Source organism: Schistocerca americana, chromosome X, assembly GCF_021461395.2.
Source record: "Schistocerca americana isolate TAMUIC-IGC-003095 chromosome X, iqSchAmer2.1, whole genome shotgun sequence".
NCBI lineage: Eukaryota > Metazoa > Arthropoda > Insecta > Orthoptera > Acrididae > Schistocerca > Schistocerca americana.
In genome coordinates, this window is record NC_060130.1 from 306,904,922 (window position 1) to 306,930,583 (window position 25,662).

Sequence of the window (25,662 nt, forward strand, 5' to 3'; positions counted from 1 at the left end):
ATTATCAGCACAATAACCTACCGAGTATTGTGGATCGGAAACCAAAGAAAAATAAATCTGTACGTCGCAGACTGTAGAGAAACGAATTTTCTAATTTCTGGAATCAGAGTGGCAAACTACAGCCAGCTAATCGTTATTAATTCGCACAGTTGAAAATGTTGATAATCTATTGTTAATCTTTACAGCAGTACCTAACTGATCCAAAATAGGTTTTTTATTAAAGTAATTAGTAATAATAATACGACGGGATATTGGGACGTAATACTAACACACAAGACTATTTGAACCAACAATTGAAACCATCGTGTTCTGGCAGAAAGATGAGATTACTTATTAACGCTGACCAGCTGACGTAACACTAATGGAAAACATTCCTATGGTTGGTATCCTCCCATGTTTTTGCGGCGTTTCCATATGCTGCTCACAACGATTTTGCCATCACAAAGAAAAACGCATCTATAAGTTTAATAATATTGATGAATCACAAAGTCTACGAGGAAATTATTGTTGTCATTCACGGTATTGCTCCGCAATCATGAAAAAATTTGGATGCTAATGACGGGAAGGCTTCAAATATGGCCAACCGATTCAGGGTCATATTTGGCAGATCGCTTGGATACAACCTAAATTGAAATATTCTAAGATATTTAGGCACAACGACCCCCGTCTTCTTCTTCTTTGAGAAATCTACTCCTAAAGTTCATGAGGCGTAATCGTTTCAGAATCGAAGGTATCGATACATAACTGAAAAATTGAGCTTTTTTCATTGACGTATAAGGTGTCTGCAAACGTACATTTTCCTAGTAATTGAGGAAAGAACGTTTTCAACAGCCGCTTATGTATCCGTAGGACAAACGCTGTTCAACGAACGCGCCGCGAGTGTAGCGACATATGTATCTGGCTGCGGAGCAGAGAATCTGTGTTCGATTCCCAGTTGCATTCTGCATTTTTCTTTTTTGTACTCCTTTTTCCGTTCAGAAATTAGTAGCTAAAGAAGGATGAATAAGGTAGGTATATAAATAGTGAGTAATAACAAGGTAGACAAATAAATTTCTCTATCGACTTGGATTAGTAAATAATTAAAAATTTAATCCTGGTGGATTTACAGTGGCTCTTTGACTCATTTTGTTACATATCCTTACACTTATTAATATTTCTTTTTCGGGAATTAATTTTGAGGCATACCACGCATACGACCACATTGTGTGAAAAATCAGTGCTGGAAGCTGACCATGAATTATGTTATGAATCGGTATTGCATCCTTTCGGTTGTGAAATTCCCGCTGGGTTTGTAGAAGCAGAGGGTTTGTGGAAGCAGTGGGTTTCTGGAAGCAGACTGTAATTCTGAAGTCTCGAAATAAAGTTTTTAACGTGGCGATAAAAATAAAGATCACATAGCCGTCACTAAGGTGTGAAGTTTAGTGGTATTACTTCTACCGTGCAAGTCGGTTGACCCTCGCCATCTATAGTTTGTGTGCCCCAGCAGATAAAACTTCTTATCAGCAACGTACGGTTTTAAATCGTTCTCATGAAATGTTCTGTAAACTAAATTATTCTTTTAACCAGATTTGGAGCAAGTGAGGCAAACATTTTTTAATAAGTCGGTTAAACGATTGATGTCTTCTATAACCCGAGGACCAGATTAATCATTAGTTTCTTATAAACACGGGACATATTTAGCAACAACTTTCGAGACGCTGTGATGGAATATTGCGCCGGCTAAGAGTGCGTTATTTTAAGTACGCTACTGACTGCGACAATGGGTGCCTTTTCTCCCTTATGCGATAAAGTGCGTCGAATGCTCGTCTTCGCAGAAGTCGTACTCTAAATTGTGTTCATACTTACATGAGACTTAAAATTTTAATTCTTTACTAAACCAAGTAGTTTGAGAAGTTTATTTGCCCACTTTGTTATTTCCTCCATTGATTTACTCCTCTTACTAAGTCTCCCACATTCCCAGCAGTGTCGATGCGAAAAAAATATAAATTACGAAAAACCTGCGGAATGCAACTGGGAATCGCACACAGGTTCTCTGCTTCCAGTGAGTACCTGGTTCACAACACCAGCAGCGCATACTTTATGGGTTCATAAGCGACAGTTGAGAAAGTTTCCGTCCACGATTTCTAGGAAAAAAATGTTCAAATGTGTGTGAAATGTTATGGGACATAACTGCTAAGATCATCAGTCCGTAAGCTTACACACTACTTAATCTAAATCATCCTAAGGACAAACACACACACCCATGCCCGAGGGAGGACTCGAACCTCCGCCGGGTCCAGCCGCACAGTCCATGACTGCAGCGCCTGAGACGGCTGGGCTAATCCCGCGCGGCGATTTCTAGAAAGAAATGCGTTTGCGGACCCTTTATATGTTTATGAATAATTTTCAGTTTTCAGTTATCTATCAATCCTGTCATTTGTGAGTCGATTGCATGCCATGAACTTGATTTTTTTTTTTTTTCAAAAGCGGGAGGTTGTTGAGCCAAAATATGTTGATTCTTTCATTTGAGTTTGAACACAAGCAAATGCCGAAATGTGGGCCAAATTGGTTGACCATGTCTGAAGCCATCTCCTTGTAAAAAAAGAAACGTATAACTATGTCAGACCAAACGAATTTCGCGAAGCAATCTGTTCGCAAACGGAAAATGATTTATTTCATTTATTATTTTTCAATAACGACACAAAAACCCCACGCTGCCCTCCAATACTAAATTGGCGATCCCTTGATGCCTCAGGACATGTCCTACCAACCGATCCCTTCTTCTAGTCAAGTTGTGCCACAAACTTCTCTTCTCCCCAATCCTATTCAATACCTCCTCATTAGTTACGTGATCTACCCACCTAATCTTCAACATTCTTCTGTAGCACCACGTTTCGAAAGCTTCTATTCTCTTCTTGTCCAAACTATTTATTGTCCACGTTTCACTTCCATACATGGCTACACTCCATACAAATACTTTCAGAAACGACTTCCTGACACTTAAATCTATACTCGATGTTAACAAATTTCTCTTCTTCAGAAACGCTTTCCTTGCCATTTCCAGTCTACATTTTATATCCTCTCTACTTCGGCCATCATCAGTTATTTTGCTCCCCAAATAGCAAAACTCCTTTAATATTTTAAGTTCAAAAATGGTTCAAATGGCTCTGAGCACTATGGGACTCAACTGCTAAGGTCATTAGTCCCCTAGAACTTAGAACTAGTTAAACCTAACTAACCTAATGACATCACAAACATCCATGCCCGAGGCAGGATTCGAACCTGCGACCGTAGCGGTCTTGCGGTTCCAGACTGCAGCGCCTTTAACCGCACGACCACTTCGGCCGGCAATATTTTAAGTGTCTCATTTCCCTCAGCATCACCTGACTTGATTAGATTACATTCCTCGTTTTGCTTTTGTTGATATTCATCTTATATCCTGCTTTCAAGACACTGTCCATTCCGTTCAACTGCTCTTCCAATTCCTTTGCTGTCTCTGACAAAATTACAATGTCATCGGCGAACCTCAAAGTTTTTATTTCTTCTCCATGGATTTTAATACCTGTTCCGAATATACGTTAATACATGCACAATAATCACAACGTTTATATTGACCGAGATAATGAGGCAAGTACATGCTTTTTTAAATGGGTGGCTATACTTTTTTTTACCATCATTCGAACGCTCTGGAAAAGACGCGTATAGTGATGTAACGCATGTTGCTATTGTGATTCAAACTTTGCTTAAAAGAGGGCGAATGAGGATTTACCTACGTAGCGTGGGCCGTGCATGCTACATAGAGCACGGCAACTCAGCCTGCAGGTCGCGCGAGGCGTGTTTACACTCTGCAGCCGCTTCCGACCGCCTCGACCTTCAATCGTGTAATATTTCCCAGCGTCTTTTAAAAATGGTTCAAATGGCTCTGAGCACTATGTGACTCAACTTCTGAGGTCATTAGTCCCCTAGAACTGAGAACTAGTTACACCTAACTAACCTAAGGACATCACACACATTCATGCTCGAGCCAGGATTCGAACCTGAGACCGCAGCGGTCTCGCGGTTCCAGACTGCAGCGCCTAGAACCGCACCCAGCGTCTTTTAAGCGAAGTTTGAATCACAATAGCAACATGCGTTACATCACTATACGCGTCTTTTCCATAGCGTGCGAATGATGGTAAAAAAAGTATAGCGCCCTATTTAAAAAACATTTACTTGCCTTATTATCTCGGTCAGTATTTACGTTGTTCCTGTTGCTCTTCATCCGTTGCTCGCAGTATATCGTGCGAGAAAAGGGCAAGCTGAGTTCAGCACGAGAGACGCATTCTAAGTCCGCCCCCGGTAGCAGACAAGGGGAGCCTCCATACTGTAAATCACGGATTTTGATGCGCTTCAAATATGTTTTAGAGGCACTTACCCTGAGTACAGGGCCTTGTTTGTGAGAAAATCGATTCTGAAGATCATTGCCTGGTTTGTGTATCCGTAACATTATATATAATCGGAGCAAGTCAGCATAGCGCAGCGGTAGAGGTTCACGGCTCCTGCTGTGGAGGTACCGTGTTCGAATCCTGCTCGTGTACTTTTTTTTCAAAATCGACCGACTTTTTCAATTTTATTTCAAAGAATATCAACGAACAGTGTAAGATGTGCGAAGTTACAAAGATATGGCAGAATTTTTTCTGCCATACAGTATTACAAAATCTTATGGTTCATCGTCGACATTACTCGATGTGCCAGAACAATATTGTGGGTGATACTTATCATAGAAAGAACCGAAGCACAAATTTTCACAGCACCAATTGCATTTTATGAAAGCAGCCGACTTGCAGGCGTAAGGTTTTTTCATGAGCGATACCGGGAAACACAATTCTTTTGCATTCAGAAACTTTCATCCGCTAATTTCGATGCGAACCATGCGTATCTAACGATGGTATCAAAATTAGGTGCGCTGAATTGATGTAGGATTGGCGAATGAAATTTTATCGAATCTTCCCTGCAAGCGATCTCTGTATTGTCTTTCATCAAGTCGGGAGCACAATGAATAATTTTCGTGAAGATTTTCACCTGTCGGTAAAAATAAACATCGCACGGCTGGCAATAAGGAGTGCACTTTGGTGGGACCACTTTAAGGGCCCAGGGTTCAAAAATGGTTCAAATTGCTCTGAGCACTTTGGGAATTAACTTCTGAGGTCATCAGTCCCTTAGAACTTAGAACTACTCAAACCTAACTAACCTAAGGACATCACACACATCCATGCCCGAGGCAGGATTCGAACCTGCGACCGTAGCGGTTTCGCGGTTCCAGACTGCAGCGCCAGAACCGCGCGGCCACTTCGGCCGTCCCAGTTTAGTGAACTTCCCGGATTTCGTGCAGGACACGACTACATTTCTATATTTCCCAGTTAATTCGTCTATTCGTTTTTTAACGTTAAGACCAAATTTTCCGGACGGTTCTTGCATACATAAAAAAACATATGGGATCACCTTTCCTGAGGCCGTTATGGTATACTGGGCCGTATAAGAACGAGTAGTCTTGTTTAAATATTTTTTTTTCGGACGAGAACGGTTTTCTTTTCTTTTTCCGAAAGTGATCTATTATACGTTGCCTGATACTGGCAGCCAGTTCGATCAGTGACGAAGTTCTCCGTAAGTATTCTCGTGTGTATGCGGAATTGTTCGGCAGCTGGTAAAACTTCGCCTATCGTCGCAAATTCTTTAGAGCTGAAAAACTTTGTAATTTTTCTTTGCCGAATCTGATGTTTTTTCTTGAATAGCTCAACCCATGCATGGCCGGCCGTGAAATTGAAGCTTTCCGATAAGAAGTGAAGAGCAGCTCTGAAGTTCCCGTTATCACCAGATCTCGGAAAAAAATTTAATTTTTCAGAATCCATTCTCTTTTTTACGATATACTCGACATATATTTCATGTCAATATGCTTTACATTTTCCGAATTCTGCCTCGCTTTGACGAACCTTTCATACGTTCGCTTCTAGGGAAGATCCGATAAAATTACATTAGCTAATCCTACATCAATTCAGCACACCTAATTTTGAAAGCATGATTAAATATGCAAGGTTCGCATCGAAATTAGTGGATGAAAGAGAAATCTTTTTGAATGCAAGAGAATTGTGTTTCCCGGTATCGCTCATGAAGAAACCGAACGCCTGTAAGACGGTTGCTTTCATAAGATGCGCGTGGTGCTGCAAAAAATTGTGCTACGGTTGTTTCTATGATAAGTATCAACCACAACATTGTTGTGGCACATCAAGCAATGTGGACAATGAAAAATAAGATTTTGTAATACTGTATGACAGAAAAAATTAATAACTGAATATATCTTCATAACTTCGCACATCGCCGGCCGAAGTGGCCGCGCGGTTCCGGCGCTGCAGTCTGGAACCGCGAGACCGCTACGGTCGCAGGTTCGAATCCTGCCTCGGGCATGGATGTGTGTGATGTCTTTAGGTTAGTTAGGTTTAACTAGTTCTAAGTTCTAGGGGACTAATGACCTCAGCAGTTGAGTCCCATAGTGCTCAGAGCCATTTGAACCATTTGAACCACTTCGCACATCTTACACTATTTGTTGATATTCTTTAAAATAAAATTGAAAAATTCGGTAGATTCTGGGAAACAAAGTACACGACCAGGACTCGAACACGGTACCTCCATCGCGGTAGCCGTGTAGCTTTGCCGCGTCGCTACGCTGACTTGCTAGGTATATACGTAATGTTACCGATTTTCTCAAAAACCAAGGCCCGTCGCTAAAAACCAGATAGACAGGTACTCTACAACATATTTGAATCACATCAAATTCCGTGATTTACAGTATGGAGGGTCCCCTTGTGAGTGGTCAAAATCAAATGGCTCTGAGCACTATGCGACTTAACTTCTGAGGTCATCAGTCGCCTAGAACTTAGAACTAATTAAACCTAACTAACCTAAGGACATCACACACATCCATGCCCGAGGCAGGATTCGAACCTGCGACCGTAGCGGTCACGCGGTTCCAGACTGAAGCGCCTTTAACCGCACGGCCACACCGGCCGGCGTGAGTGGTCAGCGCGACAGAATGTCAATCGTAAGGGCCCGGGTTCGATTCCCGACTGGGTCGGAGATTTTCTCCGCTCAGGTAATGGGTGTTGGGTTGTCCTAATCATCATCATTTCATCCTCATCGACGCGCAAGTCGCCGAAGTGGCGTCAAATCGAAAGACTAGCACCCGGCGAACGGTCTACCCGACGGGAGGCCCTAGTCACACGACATTTACATGACGCATTCTAAAACCATACTGATTCCTGGTCATAAGCTTCTCGGTCTCAAGAAATAAATTCGAACTGAGGGTATGTTCAAGAATTCTACAGCAAACCGATATTAGTGGTATTGGTCTGTAATTTTCTGGGTACGTTCTTTTGCCCTTCTTATATACAGGAGTAACCTGCCCTTTTTTTTAGTCGCTTTGCCTTTTGGCTGGACGAGAGGTTCACGATAAATGCAAGCTAGGTAAGAGGCCAACGCCGTATGGTACCCTGTGAAAAACGAAATTGGGATTCTATTCGGACCTGGTGACTTGTTTTCAAATCTTTCAGTTGTTCCTCTACGCCAGGGATGCTTATTACTCCGTCGTCCATACGGGAGTCTGTTCGCTGGGCAGACGACGGTATGTTCCTACGACTGAGTTAATTGTGGCACTAAACAATATGTTAACTGGATTTGTTATGTATCTACCCATTCCCTGGCAGTTATGTAACGCTACTTCAGTATGGTTCTGGAAGCGTTCTCGCTTCCCACGCCCGGGTTCCCGGGTTCGATTCCCGGCGGGGTCAGGGATTTTCTCTGCCTCGTGATGACTGGGTGTTGTGTGATGTCCTTAGGTTAGTTAGGTTTAAGTAGTTCTAAGTTCTCGGGGACTGATGACCATAGATGTTAAGTCCCATAGTGCTCAGAGCCATTTGAACCATTTCTTTATGGTTCTGGACTGCACGTAGACACACACCGTATAGCGGTCCCATCACACTTCCCTGGTTCATATATATATATATATATATATATATATATATATATATATATATACATATATGATTTAGTGGACAGGGTGGGCAGCAGTCTGCCATTGTTTGCTGATGATGCCATAGTTTACGGTAAGGTTTCGAAGTTGAGCGACTGTGGCAGGGTACAAGGTTACTTAGACAAAATTTCTAGTTGTTGTGACATATGGCAGCTAGCGCTAAATGTAGAAAAATGTAAGTTAATGCGTATGAATAGGGAAAAGAAACCCGTAATGTTCGCATACAGCATTAGCAGTGTCCTGCTTGACACAGTCACGCCGTTTTAATATCTGAGCGAAACTTTGTAAAGTGATATGAAATGGAGCCAGCATGTGAGGAGTGTGGTAGAAAAGGCGAATGGTCTACTTCGTTTTATTGGGAGAATTCTAGGAAAGCGTGATTCATCTGTAAAGGAGATCACATATAAGACGCTAGTGCGACCTATTCTTGAGTACTACTCGAGTGCCTGGGATCTGTACCAGGTGAGACATCGAAGTACTTCAGAGGCGGGCTGCTAGATTTGCTACTGGTAGGTTCGAACGACAAGCAAGCGTTACGGAGATGCTTCGTGAATTGAAACGGTTATCCCTGGAGGGAAGGTGACGTTCTTTTCCAGGTACACTACTGATAAAATTTAGAGAACCGGCATTTGAAGGTCACTGCAGAAAGATTCTTCTGGCTCCAACATATATTACCCGTAAGGATCGCGAAGATAAGATACGAGAAATTAGGGCTCATACAGACGCATATAGACAATGGTTTTTCCTTCGTTCTATATGCAAGTGGAACTATGGAAATAAGTAGTAAAGGTATGGGGTACCTTCCGCCACGCGCCGTATGGTGGACTGCTGTGTATCGATTTAGATGTCGAATGCAATTGTTTATTCATAAGTAACTAAAAACCTATTTAAGCAGAGGCAGAGAAAGTAGTCATTAACAAGAATGCAATTCTGCAAGGTTCCAACCTTTAGACCTACAGAATCAAAGTAGCGGGATAACGTATGGAGGAGAATTTTGCTTAAGATTTCCTTACTAATTTATTGTCGATCTGCCTGAACACAGCTCTTTCACAAATAAAGCAAAAAACCTTGTCAAACTACAGCTAAAGCAGTCTTCAATTTCAAAGACGAACATTTCACCATTGAGCTAACAGGCAGCCGTACCAAAGCTCGCTCCCTCTTCACTCTCGTGATGGCTAAAACGGAAAATTTTCAACGTTAATGATGAGGTTAGTTGCAGTTTCTACTTGGAACGAACTTCCCGGACTCCGAAACATTAAGTGTCTAATTCTATGTTATTTTCTAAAGTGAGCATTATTCAGAAACTGTAATCGAAATTACAACAAAAATCAAGTGAATAGAGTAGGATAATTTTGAACTTCTCCAGGAAGTAAATCGACAGGTCCAGTATTGCCAAAGATATTCTGGGATATTTTATAATTTAATTTTCCCCGAGACATTTAAGTCTTATCTTTATCGTAGATGAAGATAGAAGGTGAAGAAATGAATTAAAATTTGTGTTGCGGCCGGGACTCGAACCCGGATCGCCTTGCATCTTTTTTTTTTTTTTTCGTTGTTGATCGTTGTGTTTGGTCGTTGAGGACGTCACATGATATCCATTGAAGTTCGTTGTTGATCCTTTCTCTCAGTTTTTTTATTACAGAGGCCAACCAGCCCTCTGACCGAACACGCTGAGCTACCGACTTATTAGGCAGGAATGTTGAACGTTACACCGTCGTAGCTAAACATATGAATAGGCCATGCAGCAATGTTGGCCATAGTGCTGAGGTGGTATAATGGTCGTCATTTCCGCCTAGCAATCGTTCGAGTCCCGGCCGCAGCACAAATTTTAATTCATTTCTCCAGCTTCCATCATTATCGTATGTTCTGGGATGTTGCCAAGTCTCGAACTAGAGGCAGGTAGAATAGTGTTTTCGCAGCCGAACTGCTTCTGGAGCGTCTCCTACTTGGTGTTTCAAAGTCACTGACCTGGCAGCCACCGAGTTGACTGAACGAACAGGTCAACGAATGTCATTTACATTTATGTAACTAGAGGTCGAAGGCCAGCATTACCTGTGGTTACACAGTAACCGTTATGTGGAGATAAGAGCATTTTCTTCTTTTCATCAATACGAATTTCAAACAATTTTTCTTAGGAATACTTTCATCTGCACTAACATTACATCTGTGAATAGTGTCAAGTTTCAAATGAAAAAAGTGAAGTGGGCTCAAAAACACGTAATGAGATGAATCCTGTTTTTGTACGCAATGCAAATTCGATCCCAGCCTCTGATAAGATGAAAGGAGAAGCGTGTGGTATCATATCATACGAAAAAGAAAACAAAATGCTGATGTTATTTTCTAGGATATGCCTTAGTTAACCGAAACTGCCATTCAGTTTGCATCGATGATAATAATATAGCTACTGATACTGATTTGACAGTAAAAGAGAAATTTGTCTGATGAATGGGTGTGCAAACCGAGAGTACATTTTAAATGGAGAGAAACCGAAATGTCAGTAAGAGCTCCACCGAGCTGAGCGTGAAGTGGACTGTATATGAAGTGCCTCGCATTTGGTAATTTTAGTTGTTAAATTAGTGGCTGATGGTTTTATATTAGCGAAACCTCTCGGCTATCACAAACTTCATATGAGAAGTATCCACTTGTAATTCTTAGAACAGGCCAATACGTTCCATTGTACTCTATTTGTGGCTCAATATGACTCAATTGGTGACGACAAGCAGAATGAATTTCGAACTCCTGTGAAAATTTTGTTGCCTGCCTTCTGAAAATCACAATTGGTATCTCACTGAGAGAAATGTATTCGTCGCCAGGGTGACTACCTAGAGACATACCGTAAATATGTAGATATGAAGAATACAGATGTAGAATCTTAACAAAGTTTCTTTTATTTAAAAAGCTTTATGAGTTTTCACACAAAAAAATCCAGAGAAATGCTTTTCGACAAGCCCTTGTGTGTTCGACTTAGTACATAAGATGAGGAATCCATTTCAATAATGGGCATCCTAAATCTCGTGTGACTTCGACGCAGCACATCTCACTTTAAATGATGTGTTTAGTCGATGTGGAATACTGTTTTTGTAATGTAGTTTTGAGATACCGTACAGAAAACATTTAAAACCAGTGTATTTCAGTGTGTGAGCATAGCCACGATGGCTGAATTGTACATACGATCCCTTATTAAATTACGGCATCTGTCAATAAAATTTGCTTACAAGCATTCATTAACACGTTCGCGCTTACGATGAGAATTTTCTTTCTAGCTGCGGGGTGGTGGATTGGCAGACTGAAAATTATAGTCACTATGTTCTCCACTAGTTTTTGTTTGACCACAAAGTAAGTTTTCAGGCCCTTTAAAAACGGTGAAGATGATAAATTTAACCCGCCGCTGACCGAGCGAGGTGGCGCAGTGGTAGCACACTGGACTCGCATTCGGGAGGACGACGGTTCAATCCCGTCTCCGGCCATCCTGATTTAGGTTTTCCGTGATTTCCCTAAATCGTTTCAGGCAAATGCCGGGATGGTTCCTTTGAAAGGGCACGGCCGATTTCCTTCCCAATCCTTCCCTAACCCGAGCTTGCGCTCCGTCTCTAATGACCTCGTTGTCGACGGGACGTTAAACACTAACCTAACCTAACCTAACCCGCCGCCCCACAAGTCAACTTTTCCCTCATATACAAACTTATCACGTGGCGCGGCATCCACATTAGAATTTTGAGTGAAATTGCTCAGCAAGCTCATTTAATCCATAGAGCCTGGTATGTACTGGAGGCATTGCGTTAGTATTTTCCCTTTGAACTCACCTTTCGTAAGCGATTTTCAGATAGTACAATGTTTGACAATGATGCAGTCTCCGAGATCTTCAGGTGGCGGGGAAGAACGACTTACACTTATTGATATTGGTCCAATAGCAGACGTTTTCAGGTTGTTAAGCACAAATAGGCAGTCGATATTAGGGCACATTTTCGTAGCTTATAGAATCAATTTAGCTGCTATTTGTTAAGTTTCGAAATAATGAAATTAAGAGCTCATACTTGTTTTGTAAATAGAAAACACCTGCCCGAATCTCGTGGTCGTGCGGTAGCATTCTCGCTTCCCACGCCCGGGTTCCCGAGTTCGATTCCCGGCGGGGTCAGGGATTTTCTCTGCCTCGTGATGGCTGGGTGTTGTGTGCTGTCCTTAGGTTAGTTAGGTTTAAGTAGTTCTAAGTTATAGGGGACTGATGACCATAGACGTTAAGTCCCATAGTGCTCAGAGCCATTTTTTAGAAAACACCTTCTCCTGCTGCACTGTATTTTATTTCTCCCAGACGCGTTTCGCCTTTATTCCTTTTAAGGCATCATCAGTTGGGTAGTTTAGTTCTATTTACGAAACAAAAGCATGTTTTTATGTTCCGAACTTTTTCGTTGCCATTTTCATCTTGTTTGCCCTTGTTGTTGTTCACTATGTGATTCCAAAGTCGTTAAGTCCTGAAACCACAGTTTTCGATCAAATATCTATAACTAGTGATAGAAGACTGATAGTGCATCATAACGACAAATGCAAATCAGACGAAATATAGGAAGAAAGAAGGTCGGATCATAAAAACATGATTATGTTTCGTAAACAGAGCTGTAGTGTGACCTCCAGCATGTGAGGAGATTAGAGGAAACGCAGATGCCAACTAAAAACACGAGGAACTATCTCACTGATGCAAGGTTCGCAGGAGAGCTTCTGTAAACTTTGGAAGGTGGGAGACGAGATATTGGTAGAAATAAAGCTGTGAATACCAAGCGTGAGTCGTGCTTCGGTAGCTCAGATGGTAGAGCACTTGCCCGCGAAAGGCAAAGGTCCTGAGTTCGAGTCTCGGTCGGGCACACAGTTTTAATCTGCCAGGAAGTTTCATATCAGTGCACACTCCGCTGCAGAGTGAAAATCTCATTCTGGAAACATCCCCCAGGCTGTGGCTAAGCCATGTCTCCACATATCCTTTCTTTCAGGAGTGCTAGTTCTGCAAAGTTCGCAGGAGAGCTTCTGTAAAGTTTGGAAGGTGGGAGACGAGATACTGGTAGAAAAAAAGCTGTGAGTACCGAGCGTGAGTCGTGCTTCGGTAGCTCAGATGGTAGAGCACTTGCCCGCGAAAGGCAAAGGTCCTGAGTTCGAGTCTCGGTCGGGCACACAGTTTTAATCTGCCAGGAAGTTTCAGTTCCTCGATTGTCTGAGACGGATTTGCTTCCTCTTCCGTCTTTAACATGTGCCGGCCGGAGTGGCCGAGAGGTTCTAGGCGCTACAGTCTGGAACCGCGCGACCGCTACGGTCGCAGGTTTGAATCCTGCCTCGGGCATTGCTGTGTGTGATGTCCTTAGGTTACCTAGGTTTAAGTAGTTCTAAGTTCTAGGGGACTAATGACCTCTGCTGTTAAGTCCCATAGTGCTCAGAGCCATTTGAACCTTTTTTGAACCTTTAACATGTCATTGTCTAAAGGTGCTGGTCTTCTTGATCGATACGAATCGGAATGATCAAAAATACCGACTTTGGACTTAGAAAATCACCTATGGCATTTACGCACGTCAAATTCACTGCGATAAACATTGCAAATGTTTTTGGTAGTAACAGTTGCGTTAGTACCCTTGCGAGACGTACGAGTAATCAAGAAATATTACTTTCCGGTCCCTTCTATTCATTAATCATCCTACGTCACAGGTGGGAAAACGGCGGCGTGACCTACGGATTGGTTTCAGCTGAAGGAATTCGTGGGAGAGCAAGTGAGGCGCTCGCTTAGTACTGCGCCTTAGACGCATTTTCAGATAGTTCCGCCGACACTCGGCTCTTCTCGGGCTTGAAACTCATGGCATAGACCAGTGAAAGTTTTGCTTACTCTACGCAAGGGCAATGACATTTCACTGCCGCTAGATTTGAACAATGGAGAGAAACACGTCTCCAGTCTGAACACGAAGTTATGACCCATGTGTTCATGTGCGTGCAGAGGATGGGGTAAACAGCTGTCTTGACGGGATGTAGGGATGAGTATTTTCGCCTCTCGATCAGAGCTAACAGCACACATACGTTATTTACTGCTTACTGTACGTTTTTGTTACACTTTCGTAGCAAACGTTTGTAGTAGGAGACAATGGCACGAAAATAACCGTGTGTGTTTTGGGATCTTATGGGCGCCCAACGGCGAAGTTATCAGCGCCCTGACATTGATTAAAACAAATGAGTGTGGATAAGAACGAAAACTGTCGTACACGCATGCACACGAAACGACCACACAATGACTCTACCGAACAGGCACGCTCACATGCACTAAAACCAATGAGGTGGCAAGATAGCCAATCAAGAAATTAAAACAGAGGGAAAACAAACCACAAAAGAGCTAAAAGAATAGCAACTGGAAATGTGACTGGTTGACCACTTGGTGAGCCAGCCACCCCGTTGACACATTAAAAATATCTCCCCAAAATCGTGTTAAAAATGTGGGACAATTCACAGAGCTTTAAAACGCGAACCACATTCGTTTGAGCATTGCATAAAAGAGACTGCAGATCCGCCGGCAAATCCGCTGCAGTCCGCTGGTCAGCAAATAAAATGCAGTCCAATAAAATGTGGTGCACCGTGATCTGCACGCCACAAGCACTACACATCGAAGGGTCCTCTCGCTGGAGTAAAAATCCGTGCGTCGTAGGGCTGTGGCCGATGCGAAAAACGAGTAAGGATGACCTCGTCCCGTCGACGTGGCTGGGAGGAAGTACGCCACGGCCGAGTTGTGGGATTGATGACACGGAGCTTGTTGTCGGTCACTTGTAGCCACTCATGTTCCCAGCGACACTGGACTTCATACCTCAACAGCGGGCTGAGGGCATGCAGTGGGATAGCACACTGAAAGACCTGAATGCCACGACATGCTTACTTGGCTGCTCGATCAGCCCTTTCATTCCCCAGAATTCCCGCCTGCCCTGGAACCCAGCAGAAAGACACCTGTTTCCCCAGTCGCTGTAGTTGGAGGAGGGCGTCGTGGATAGTCTGGGTTCCTTTATCTGCTAGGTACAAACGCTGGAGAGAGTAAAGGGCGCTCAAAGAATCTGAGCAGACGAGAAATCTAACACTGGGAGAAAGTCTCATCTGCTCCAGTGCCCACAAGATGGCATATAATTCTGCGTCAAAGATGGTAAATTCGGAAGGCAGTCTGGCCTTGAGGACACGATACGGGAAGACGACAGAGCAGCCAACAGAGTCACGCTGCTTAGACCCATCCGTAAAAACAGCTACATGGTCGTGGTGTTCAGATAAAACGGCATAAAAGACCCCATTAAAAACGGAAGTAGGAGTGCTATCTCTCCTGTACCACACCAAATCTACGAAAATAACCGACTACCCTCGAAATGTGTCAATTTTAACATCGGCGGCAGCGACCAAAACTTGGTGAACAAAATCATCACCTATTGTCTGTTCGCATGTAAACTTCTGTGTTGGCTGTTTGTTAACTTTGTAAAAGCGTCTCCGTGCTTCTTTACTGAGTTTATTCGCAAAATGTTTGGCATTACGAAGAGATAAGTAGATGCTGAATGTCGGCAATTCCAGGATATGTAGAAAGAGGATTATTTCTTTACCAACTACAAAGATAAACGAGGTGGCTTGTTGTGTAGAGATTCACTATGAGTTGGGTGCAACTTAATACGAATAGGCACTTTTCTACGAAACACATTGCTCAACAAAAGCTTTCTATTCTTTCTCACATTGACATTACTCTATGTGAATTAGGCCAATGCGTCATCAAAGGTTGCCCATGCTCGCTCTAAGTTCTGATTATTGACAAACAGCCTTCTATTTTTTAAGCCATATCACATGTATTTTAACTCCTTACAACATGTTAAAAACTTTTGTATATTTCGAACGCTTCGATTGGGTACATATACAGTTGCAAGACGACTGTACTGGTCGAAATGGGAAAAACGAAACAGAGAAAAAAGTGGGGCTGTAGGCACTTAGTGATTCCAGTCAAATTCAGGAACTAAAGCTAACTGCGGATTACTCAAAAATTTTTCAGACCAGCAAGCACTAGCGTTTGTCTAGTTACAGGGTGGCAAAATAAGATTCTATAGTGCTATTTTGGAAACACTTTATATATTTTGGATGAGATAGCGTGTACTTCCGTACAGTATTAACCAGGATTTGACCTTAACAAGTATAGCTGCCAGTTTCCATGTCGACAGTGTCATTCGAAGTAACTACAGCTTGTTTAGGCGAGAAGTAATTGCAATATAAATCAATGAAGTCAAAAAGATACTGCTGTAATGGATCCTTTAATAGTAGAACAACTACGAAGCATAAAACTTGTAAATTTGTTCCAGTATCTTTCTGTCTACCTCCTACACAAAACTCTTTGGAGTTGCAGCGATTTGTAAATGTGTGTGCTTGCAGTGTAATGCTATGATTCAATAGTTTTAATCAATAATTTTTTAAAAAAAAGCTTTTCCACTGCATCTGGTGCAGAAATTGTGAAAATACTGAAGCGCAAACTTTAATTCATAAATAAAATGTATTCTTCTATCAAATGATTAATTCGCACTTACAATATGAAAGCTCTCAAGGTACTTTAATTCAGTTGCTTTCGTTGAAGTCTCCTAACGATTTAATAGCTAACAAATTTCTACCATTCTCTGAGAATTTTATTTTCAGTACGACGAATGTACGTGAACTCTTTTCAAAGCACGCAACCGCGCAACGAAAGATAACAATCGCAGAATGCATAACCATTAGAATGTGAGCATAGAACGATTTCGACTCGTTGCGTTGCAATAAAATGAATTTCTATTAACATAAGAATTCCTCTACGGTCCTGGTATTCAATGTAACCCCTCTTCCGATATAGCATCCTACACTCAGCCAGCTTAAGACTTAATCAGTGTGGTCTACTTTGGCTTCCTTGGTGTTCTATTGAAAGATCACAAGTACGGCGATTGCTACGATAACACGCAATGGATTAGAAGAAAAGTGTTAGGGCTCTGAGCACTATGGGACTTAACATCTATGGTCACCAGTCCCCTAGAACTTAGAATTAGTTAAACCTAACTAACCTAAGGACATCACACAACACCCAGCCATCACGAGGCAGAGAAAATCCCTGACCCCGCCGGGAATCGAACCCGGGAACCCGGGCTTGGGAAGCGAGAACGCTACCGCACGACCACGGGATGTGGGCAAGAAAAGTGTTAGGGCGTAAAGTCAAGCGTCGGCACACCACTTGGGAAGACAGAGCGGAGACGGCTGTGGAGAAGACGTTAGCCGACTGCACGCTGACCGACCCCTTTCTAAGCCGACAACGCGACGGCAGCGGCCTCTATACAAAGAGAACTTAAGTGCTGCGCCGAGTGGTCGCGGCCTAGCTCTACAGCTGCATCAAGATTAGGCACTTCAACAACAGGGACTTAGGAATTGTAAATACTGAAGAGACATCTTATTTGCATGTCGTCCTTCGCTTGCTCAAATGTTTCAAATGGCTCTGAGCACTATGGAACTTAACATCTGAGGTCATCAGTCCCCTAGAACTTAGAACTACAACCCTTTAGTGACCAGTGGGAACTATAGTTCCCACTTATTTGTTTTCGCTGTAAGTTCAGTGGTAATCCGTGTTCACACTTCTAACTTGTTCTACCATCTCTGTTAGGGTGTGCTAACTGTGTGTAGATTGTCAACGGTTAGGCGAAAGCTGTTGTATTTCTACCTTGTGAGTCAATCAACGCAGAAGCACAGTTCCCGCGTGAAAACGAGCCACTGTTTCGACCGCTACAGCGTTTTTTGGATAGTGTGCTTTGCTTTTGCATGTGAAGTGACTCGTGTTGTATTTATCTACTTTTATATTTATGAGGGAGATAGTATTCGTGTATATTTGCTGGATTTGACTGAAAATTACATAAATATTACAAGGTAAGTTAGTGGAAGCAGAAGTGAAGTATTCTGCCCATTGGCTGTGGCAGAGTATAATAAAATAATGGGAGGAGTGGATAGATTTGATCAGCTGCGTGAACGGTATGCTGTAGACCGCCTTTCATGGAAGTGGTGGCACAAACTGTTTTTCCCTCTTGTGGATTTGGCAGTTGTCAATTCCTATGTTATGTGGAAACTACAGAAGACAGAAGCAGACCAGCTAACATTTAGATTGCACTTGGCAAGGCAGCTTACCTCTGGCTTCTCAAGTCGTAAGAGAAGAGGAAGGCCTGTTCATTTTCAAACACCAAAAAGAGGTGTGTCTGGAGTACCAGATGAAGTTTGTCTGGAGAAAGTTGGAACTCATTTCCCTACAAAAGGTACAACAAACAGAAGATGCTGCCAATGTAGCACCAAGAACAAAGAAAAGAGAACAAAAATAATGTGTAGCAACTGTCGTGAACCTTTGTGTGTAGCACCATGCTTCTCTAAGTTCCGTAGTACATCACCTTAGTGAACTCAAAGGACAGTATGAACTAATACAAATATAAATGTAATGTTAAACATGTTTTTGTACTAAAAAATAAAGGAAATACATTTTTTTTAAATTAGCAAGTGAAGTTTCTCCAGAGTTCGGTGGGAACAATAGTTCCCACTAATTTTTTTATACTCGTAGGCTAAACTCTCACTTTCAAGATTTAAACTATGATTTTATGAACGGTTTCTTAGCCCAATAAAGTGTTCATAAAAAGTCTACAACTTCCGGAAATAATTTGGTCACTAAAGGGTTAAACCTAATTAACCTAAGTACATCACACACATCCATGCCCGAGGAAGGATTCGAACCTGCGACTGTAGCAATCGCGCGGTTCCGGACTGAAGCGCCTAGAACTGCTCGGCCACCGCGGCCGGCTTTGCTTGCGACACTTCTATGTTATTCTCAAAGTTAAGTATTGTCAGTCTTCATTTCGTAATAAAACTCATTAATACGATTTGTTTGAACGTTGTCTAGCGATCCGAGAAAGTAAACTTCCTAGACCCTCACATTTGGCGAGTAGGCAGTACTACATCTACATCTATACTCCGCGAGCCACCTTACGGTGTGTGGCGGAGGGTACTTATTGTACCACTATCTGATCCCCCCTTCCCTGTTCCATTCACGAATTGTGCGTGGGAAGAACGACTGCTTGTAAGTCTCCGTATTTGCTCTAATTTCTCGGATCTTTTCGTTGTGATCATTACGCGAGATATATGTGGGCGGTAGTAATATGTTGCCCATCTCTTCCCGGAATGTCCTCTCTCGTAATTTCGATAATAAACCTCTCCGTATTGCGTAACGCCTTTCTTGAAGTGTCCGCCACTGGAGCTTGTTCAGCATCTCCGTAACGCTCTCGCGCTGACTAAATGTCCCCATGACGAATCGCGCTGCTTTTCGCTGGATCATGTCTATCTCTTCTATTAATCCAACCTGGTAAGGGTCCCATACTGATGAGCAATACTCAAGAATCGGACGAACAAGCGTTTTGTAAGCTACTTCTTTCGTCGATGAGTCACATTTTCTTAGAATTCTTCCTATGAATCTCAACCTGGCGCCTGCTTTTCCCACTATTTGTTTTATGTGATCATTCCACTTCAGATCGCTCCGGATAGTAACTCCTAAGTATTTTACGGTCGTTACCGCTTCCAATGATTTACCACCTATGGCATAATCGTACTGGAATGGATTTCTGCCCCTATGTATGCGCATTATATTACATTCATCTACGTTTAGGGAAAGCTGCCAGCTGTCGCACCATGCATTAATCCTCTGCAGGTCCTCCTGGAGTACGTACGAGTCTTCTGATGTTGCTACTTTCTTGTAGACAACCGTGTCATCTGCAAATAGCCTCACGGAGCTACCGATGTTGTCAACTAAGTCATTTATGTATATTGTAAACAATAAAGGTCCTATCACGCTTCCCTGCGTTACTCCCGAAATTACCTCTACATCTGCAGATTTTGAACCGTTAAGAATGACATGTTGTGTTCTTTCTTCTAGGAAATCCTGAATCCAATCACAAACCTGGTCCGATATTCCGTAAGCTCGTATTTTTTTCACTAAACGTAAGTGCGGAACCGTATCAAATGCCTTCCTGAAGTCCAGGAATACGGCATCAATCTGCTCGCCAGTGTCTACGGCACTGTGAATTTCTTGGGCAAATAGGGCGAGCTGAGTTTCACATGATCTCTGTTTGCGGAATCCATGTTGGTTATGATGAAGGAGATTTGTATTATCTAAGAACGTCATAATACGAGAACACAAAACATGTTCCATTATTCTACAACAGATTGACGTAAGCGAAATACTCAACAAAAAGTGAGTGAGAAACTGAAACACGCTACAGCAGCTTCCGTTTTGCGATATATAACCAATTAAAATAATTTAAAAAAATAAAATAGAGAGGGAGAGAGAGAGAGAGAGAGAGAGAGAGAGAGAAAATGCAGTCATCAGGAAATGTGCAGCATCCAGAAACCGTTGACGATTTATTTTGTAAACCTATGATGATGACAGTTGATGTAAGCGTAGTTCATAATTAACATATCTCAGGTTGTGAAACGTGGTATCCTTTTGAACGTTTGTCACTTTAAGTATATAAAATTTTAGGTACGGTACATGACGTGCAATGAGTCCGCTCCTCGTTTGCAAATATACATTATCGTGTAACGGAAGCCAACAATAAAGTGACAATATATGGAGATGGTATCTGTTCTTTCGGACATGCCCATAAATAGTTAAGGCTGACCGGCCATTGACCTCCTTCTGTGCGGATGTACACGCATTGCCTGAACTCTTACGGGCTCGGTCAGATTGTCATGCGCGAGTAATGAGTGTAGAGGGCAGGGGCACTACGAATATAGTGTGTGGAAATTCAGTTGGGAATGTGGGTCTCAAGGGAGCGTGCAAGAGATAAATCCCTGCAGTCGCACTATCCTCTGTGCCTCGGTGGCTCAGATAGAAGCCGGCACGGTAGCTCAGCGTGTTCGGTCATAGGGCTGCGTGCTATCTGTAGTAAAAGAACTGAGTCAAGGAATCGACGATCAACTTGAACGGATGTCTTGTGACGTCCGTACAGACCAAACGCAACGAACTATATCGAACAAAATGAAAGAAAAAAAGATGGATATAGCATCTGCCATGTAAGCAGGAGATCCCGGGTTCGAGTCCCGGTCGGGGCACACATTTTGAACTGTCCCCGTTGATGTATATCAACGCCTGTCGACAGTGTAGGGTCTTGATTTAATTATCATAAAGTAACATGTTTTTGATCTGTCACTGACAGCGTGGCTTATTTGTAAAGTTGGTTTTGCTCTCTGATAGGCACAGAACCGTGCCACTCGAAAGTACTGTACATAGTTTTCCTGCAACAACTAAAAATGACGATGCGCCTGAGGTGGGCGAAGTATGGGGAGCAGCTAACAAAGGGAAATATTACAGAGAGAAAGAAGGAAGGTTAGAGTTTAACGACCTTGCGACAGCGCGGTCATTAGAGACGGAGCACAGACTTTTATTACGAAAGGATGGGGAAGTAAACCAGCCGTGCCCTTTTTGGAGGAACCAACCCGACATTTCCTTGGAGCGATATAGCGAAATCACGGAAACTCTAAATCTGGATGGACAGGCGGGGATTTGAACCATCGTTCTCCCGAATGCCAGATCACTGTGTTAACCACTGCGCCCCCGCCATCAGTGGATATATTATAGAGAAATACACCCTGCGAGCTCATTGGTATACCAAGTAAACGGTATCAAGAGAATTTTATACAACCACAGCACGTAAGAAATTTATTCATGGGTGGTTTGCAAAACATCTATCTCGACTAGGAGAGATCGACGCACCTCTTTGTTCACGCAGAAACGAAGATCTGTAACACATTATCTTGGAGTGTATCGAAAAGAAAGCCATGGTAGATGGTATACTAAAATCACTGAGCTCTATGGGGTACAAAAGCCCATAAGTCCGCTACTGCATTACCACTCTATTCGTGACGATAGGCATCCGAGTTTATAAACTTCTGTACAAAGTTCTCTAAGAGCAGGAGTGTCCATTTAACCAGGCACTGTGAAGGTTTCAAGAGTGTTCCTCTGAGCTGGACAAGACCTACAGTGCGAGACCACGTGAGAATACGAGATACCGAGGTGTCAACTTCATGACGGAGAACAACCGAAACGAGAAAAACGCAGCCTGTACACGTGACTACAACAACCAAAATAAAATAGGCATACTCATTGTAGTGCGTACACGCAACTAATTTTAGTACAAGTTTATCAAATATTACTGCTTATTTTGTAAATGAATTTGATTATTTTTCCTCTGTAATTATAGTAATATTGTTATTCATGTGTGTATATTGTTGTACGAAAAGACACTCAGAAATGACTATTGTTAATACGTGTTTGTAAATTATGGGTGGTAATATGGTCATGAAACGAAAAGCCAAAATAAAGAACAAAATAAATGCACTTAATTTCAATCTAAAACATGTATATCAGCCACTTACTTGTACATGAGAGCGTAAATATCCGGTCTGGCTGTAATTTCCTTATATATCTCAACAAATCCTCTGCAGTCAAGTTGTCCCCTCTTTCCAGGGTTGTTCACGTAGTCATATTCCTGAAAATACAGAAAGAAATACAGCGATCATTAAGTGCATTGTAAATATCAAACAGAAAATATTAAGGATGTCATTAAACAACGTCAGAAAAGCAACATAGAAATGTATGAAGAAAAAAAAATCTGCCAAAATTTTTATTCATGTGGTGTAACATTGAATCATTGACTGTGACACCACCACAAGCTACTTGTACGGTGTGAACCTGAACTCCACAGATAAAACTTCGGAAGGTGTTTAGGAATATTTCCTGAGTGTTTCGGTATAAGGTACCTGTAGTCTACGACGGCTCGTTACAGAGTAATAAGTAAGCTTGATTTATTCGGTTGACTACCCTAGTTACTTTTGTTTTTGTGGAATTACCCTCATATCAGTGAAAAAAAATGGTTCAAATGGCTCTGAGCACTATGGGACTCAACTGCTGTGGTCATAAGTCCCCTAGAACTTAGAACTACTTAAACCTAACTAACCTAAGGACAGCACACAACACCCAGCCATCACGAGGCAGAGAAAATCATATCAGTGAAAAATGCCTGTAATAGCTAATAAATAATATTTTCAACACTTAACACATGAGACATGTCCCTTATGATCGGTCATCTTCCATATACTTTGTTTCTACATACCTTTGTCTCATGAGAAATCTTTGGTGTTATATCTGTGGCGCACTCATCGACTTCCACCACAGTCAAATATACAGGTTGTTACAAAAAGGTACGGCCCAACTTTCAGGAAACATTCCTCACACACAAAGAAAGAAAATATGTTATGTGGACATGTGTCCGGAAACGCTTACTTTCCATGTTAGAGCTCATTTTATTACTTCTCTTCAAATCACATTAATCACACAGCAACAGAACGTACCAGCGTGACTTCAAACACTTCGTTACAGGAAATGTTCAAAATGTCCTCCGTTAGCGCGGATACATGCATCCGCCCTCCGTCGCATGGAATCCCTGACGCGCTGATGCAGACCTGGAGAATGGCGTATTGTATCACAGCCGTCCACAATACGAGCACGAAGAGTCTCTACATTTGGTACCGGGTTTGCGTAGACAAGAGCTTTCAAATGCCCCCATAAATGAAAGTCAAGAGGGTTGAGGTCAGGAGAGCGTGGAGGCCATGGAATTGGTCCGCCTCTACGAATTCATCGGGCACCGAATCTGTTGTTGCGAAGCGTACGAACACTTCGACTGAAATGTGCAGGTGCTCCATCGTGCATGAACCACATGTTGTGTCGTACTTGTAAAGGCACATGTTCTAGCAGCACAGGTAGAATCATGGTAACGTGCTCCATTGAGCGTAGGTGGAAGAAAATGGGGCCCAATGAAGACATCACCAACAATGCCTGCCCAAACGTTCACAGCTAATCTGTGTTGATGACGTGATTGCACAATTGCGTGCCGCGACTGCTACGGTCGCAGGTTCGAATCCTGCCTCGGGCATGGATGTGTGTGATGTCCTTAGGTTAGTTAGGTTTAAGTAGTTCTAAGTTCTAGGGGACTGATGACCACAGATGTTAAGTCCCATAGTGCTCCGAGCCATTTTTAACAATTGCGTGCGGATTCTCGCCAGCCCACACATTTTGATTGTGAAAATTTACAATTTGATCACGTTGGAATGAAGCCTCATCCGTAAAGAGAGTATTTGCACTGAAATGAGGATTGACACTTTGTTGGATGAACCATTCACAGAAGTGTACCCGTGGATGCTGATAGTGCCTGCACACGCTGTACATGGTACGGAAACAACTCGTTCTCCCGTAGCACTCTCCATACAGTGACGTGGTCAACGTTACCTTGTACAGCAGCAACTTCTCTGACGCTGACATTAGGGTTATCGTCAACTGCACGAAGAATTGCCTCGTCCATTGCAGGTGTCCTCGTCGTTCTAGGTCTTCCCCAGTCGCGAGTCATAGGCTGGAATGTTCCGTGCTCCCTAAGACGCCGATCAATTGCTTCGAACGTCTTCCTGTCGGGACACCTTCGTTCTGGAAATCTCTCGATACAAACGTACCGCGCCACGGCTATTGCCCCCTGCTAATCCATACATCAAATAGGCATCTGCCAACTCCGCATTTGTAAACATTGCACTGACTGCAAAACCACGTTCGTGATGAACACTAACCTGTTGATGCTACGTACTGATGTGCTTGATGCTAGTACTGTAGAGCAATGAGTCGCATGTCAACACAAGCACCGAAGTCAACATTACCTTCCTTCAATTGGGCCAACTGGTGGTGAATCGAGGAAATACAGTACATACTGACGAAACTAAAATGAGCTCTAACTTGGAAATTAAGCGTTTCCGGACACATGTCCACTTAACATCTTTTCTTTGTTTGTGTGTGAGGAATGTTTTGTGAAAGTATACAATCACTACACACACTAGCGACGGTAGCGCTCCAAGAAGTGATGAAGCAGACGGCACGTGAGTATTAAAGATAGTGCTTGTTTTTAATTATTTTCTACTTAATTTACGAAATAGCTGTTATATTTTTGCGTTCCATGGGCTAGTAAATAACCCAGAAACACGAATGGTTGTGAAACACATATAAAAACAGGTTAATCACACTGGTTCAGTACCAAAAGCTAAACCTTACTCATGAAGAAAATATACTTTCGAATATGTATATATTTGCAGCTTTCTCCACTGAGAGCAAGAGAATATAAATACATTTTTCATTCCTGAGAAGCTTATATTTCTGATGTTTTCTGTTGTTGTTATCATAAACGCTTTACTTGACACCTAAAAAATTTTAATGGAATCTAATAATCGCCCGTTCTTACTCGACTTCCTAATGCACTAATATTTTTGTAAATGTAATTGCTTTTTCTTCAAAAGCGAGTGTGTTCAGAAGATTCTTGCCGTTTGTGGCTCATATTTAGCAAAAATTGAGGAATTGGTTTCTGCTTTGTAGGTGAACAGTTTCGTTGCTTTTGACGATTTATTATCACGTCCACATCGTTTCCCCTTAAGCTGCAGGTATGGTGGCTTATTTGGTACGATAAATGATCTTGGTATTACACTGAAGTGCCAAAGAAACTGTTATAGGCGTGCGTATT

The 25,662-nt window shown here is 42.4% G+C and overlaps 1 protein-coding gene across 1 annotated transcript in view; it reads right to left on the minus strand.

Moving 5' to 3' along the window:
• The window catches only part of LOC124555979 (inactive phospholipase C-like protein 1), a 651,563-nt gene that overhangs the window by 445,891 nt on the left and 180,010 nt on the right, over positions 1 to 25,662 (minus strand). The window contains exon 3 of the mRNA XM_047130024.1: positions 22,487 to 22,599. Within this exon, the coding sequence (XP_046985980.1) occupies positions 22,487 to 22,599 (113 nt within the window). The remainder of the gene's footprint in view (positions 1 to 22,486; positions 22,600 to 25,662) is intronic.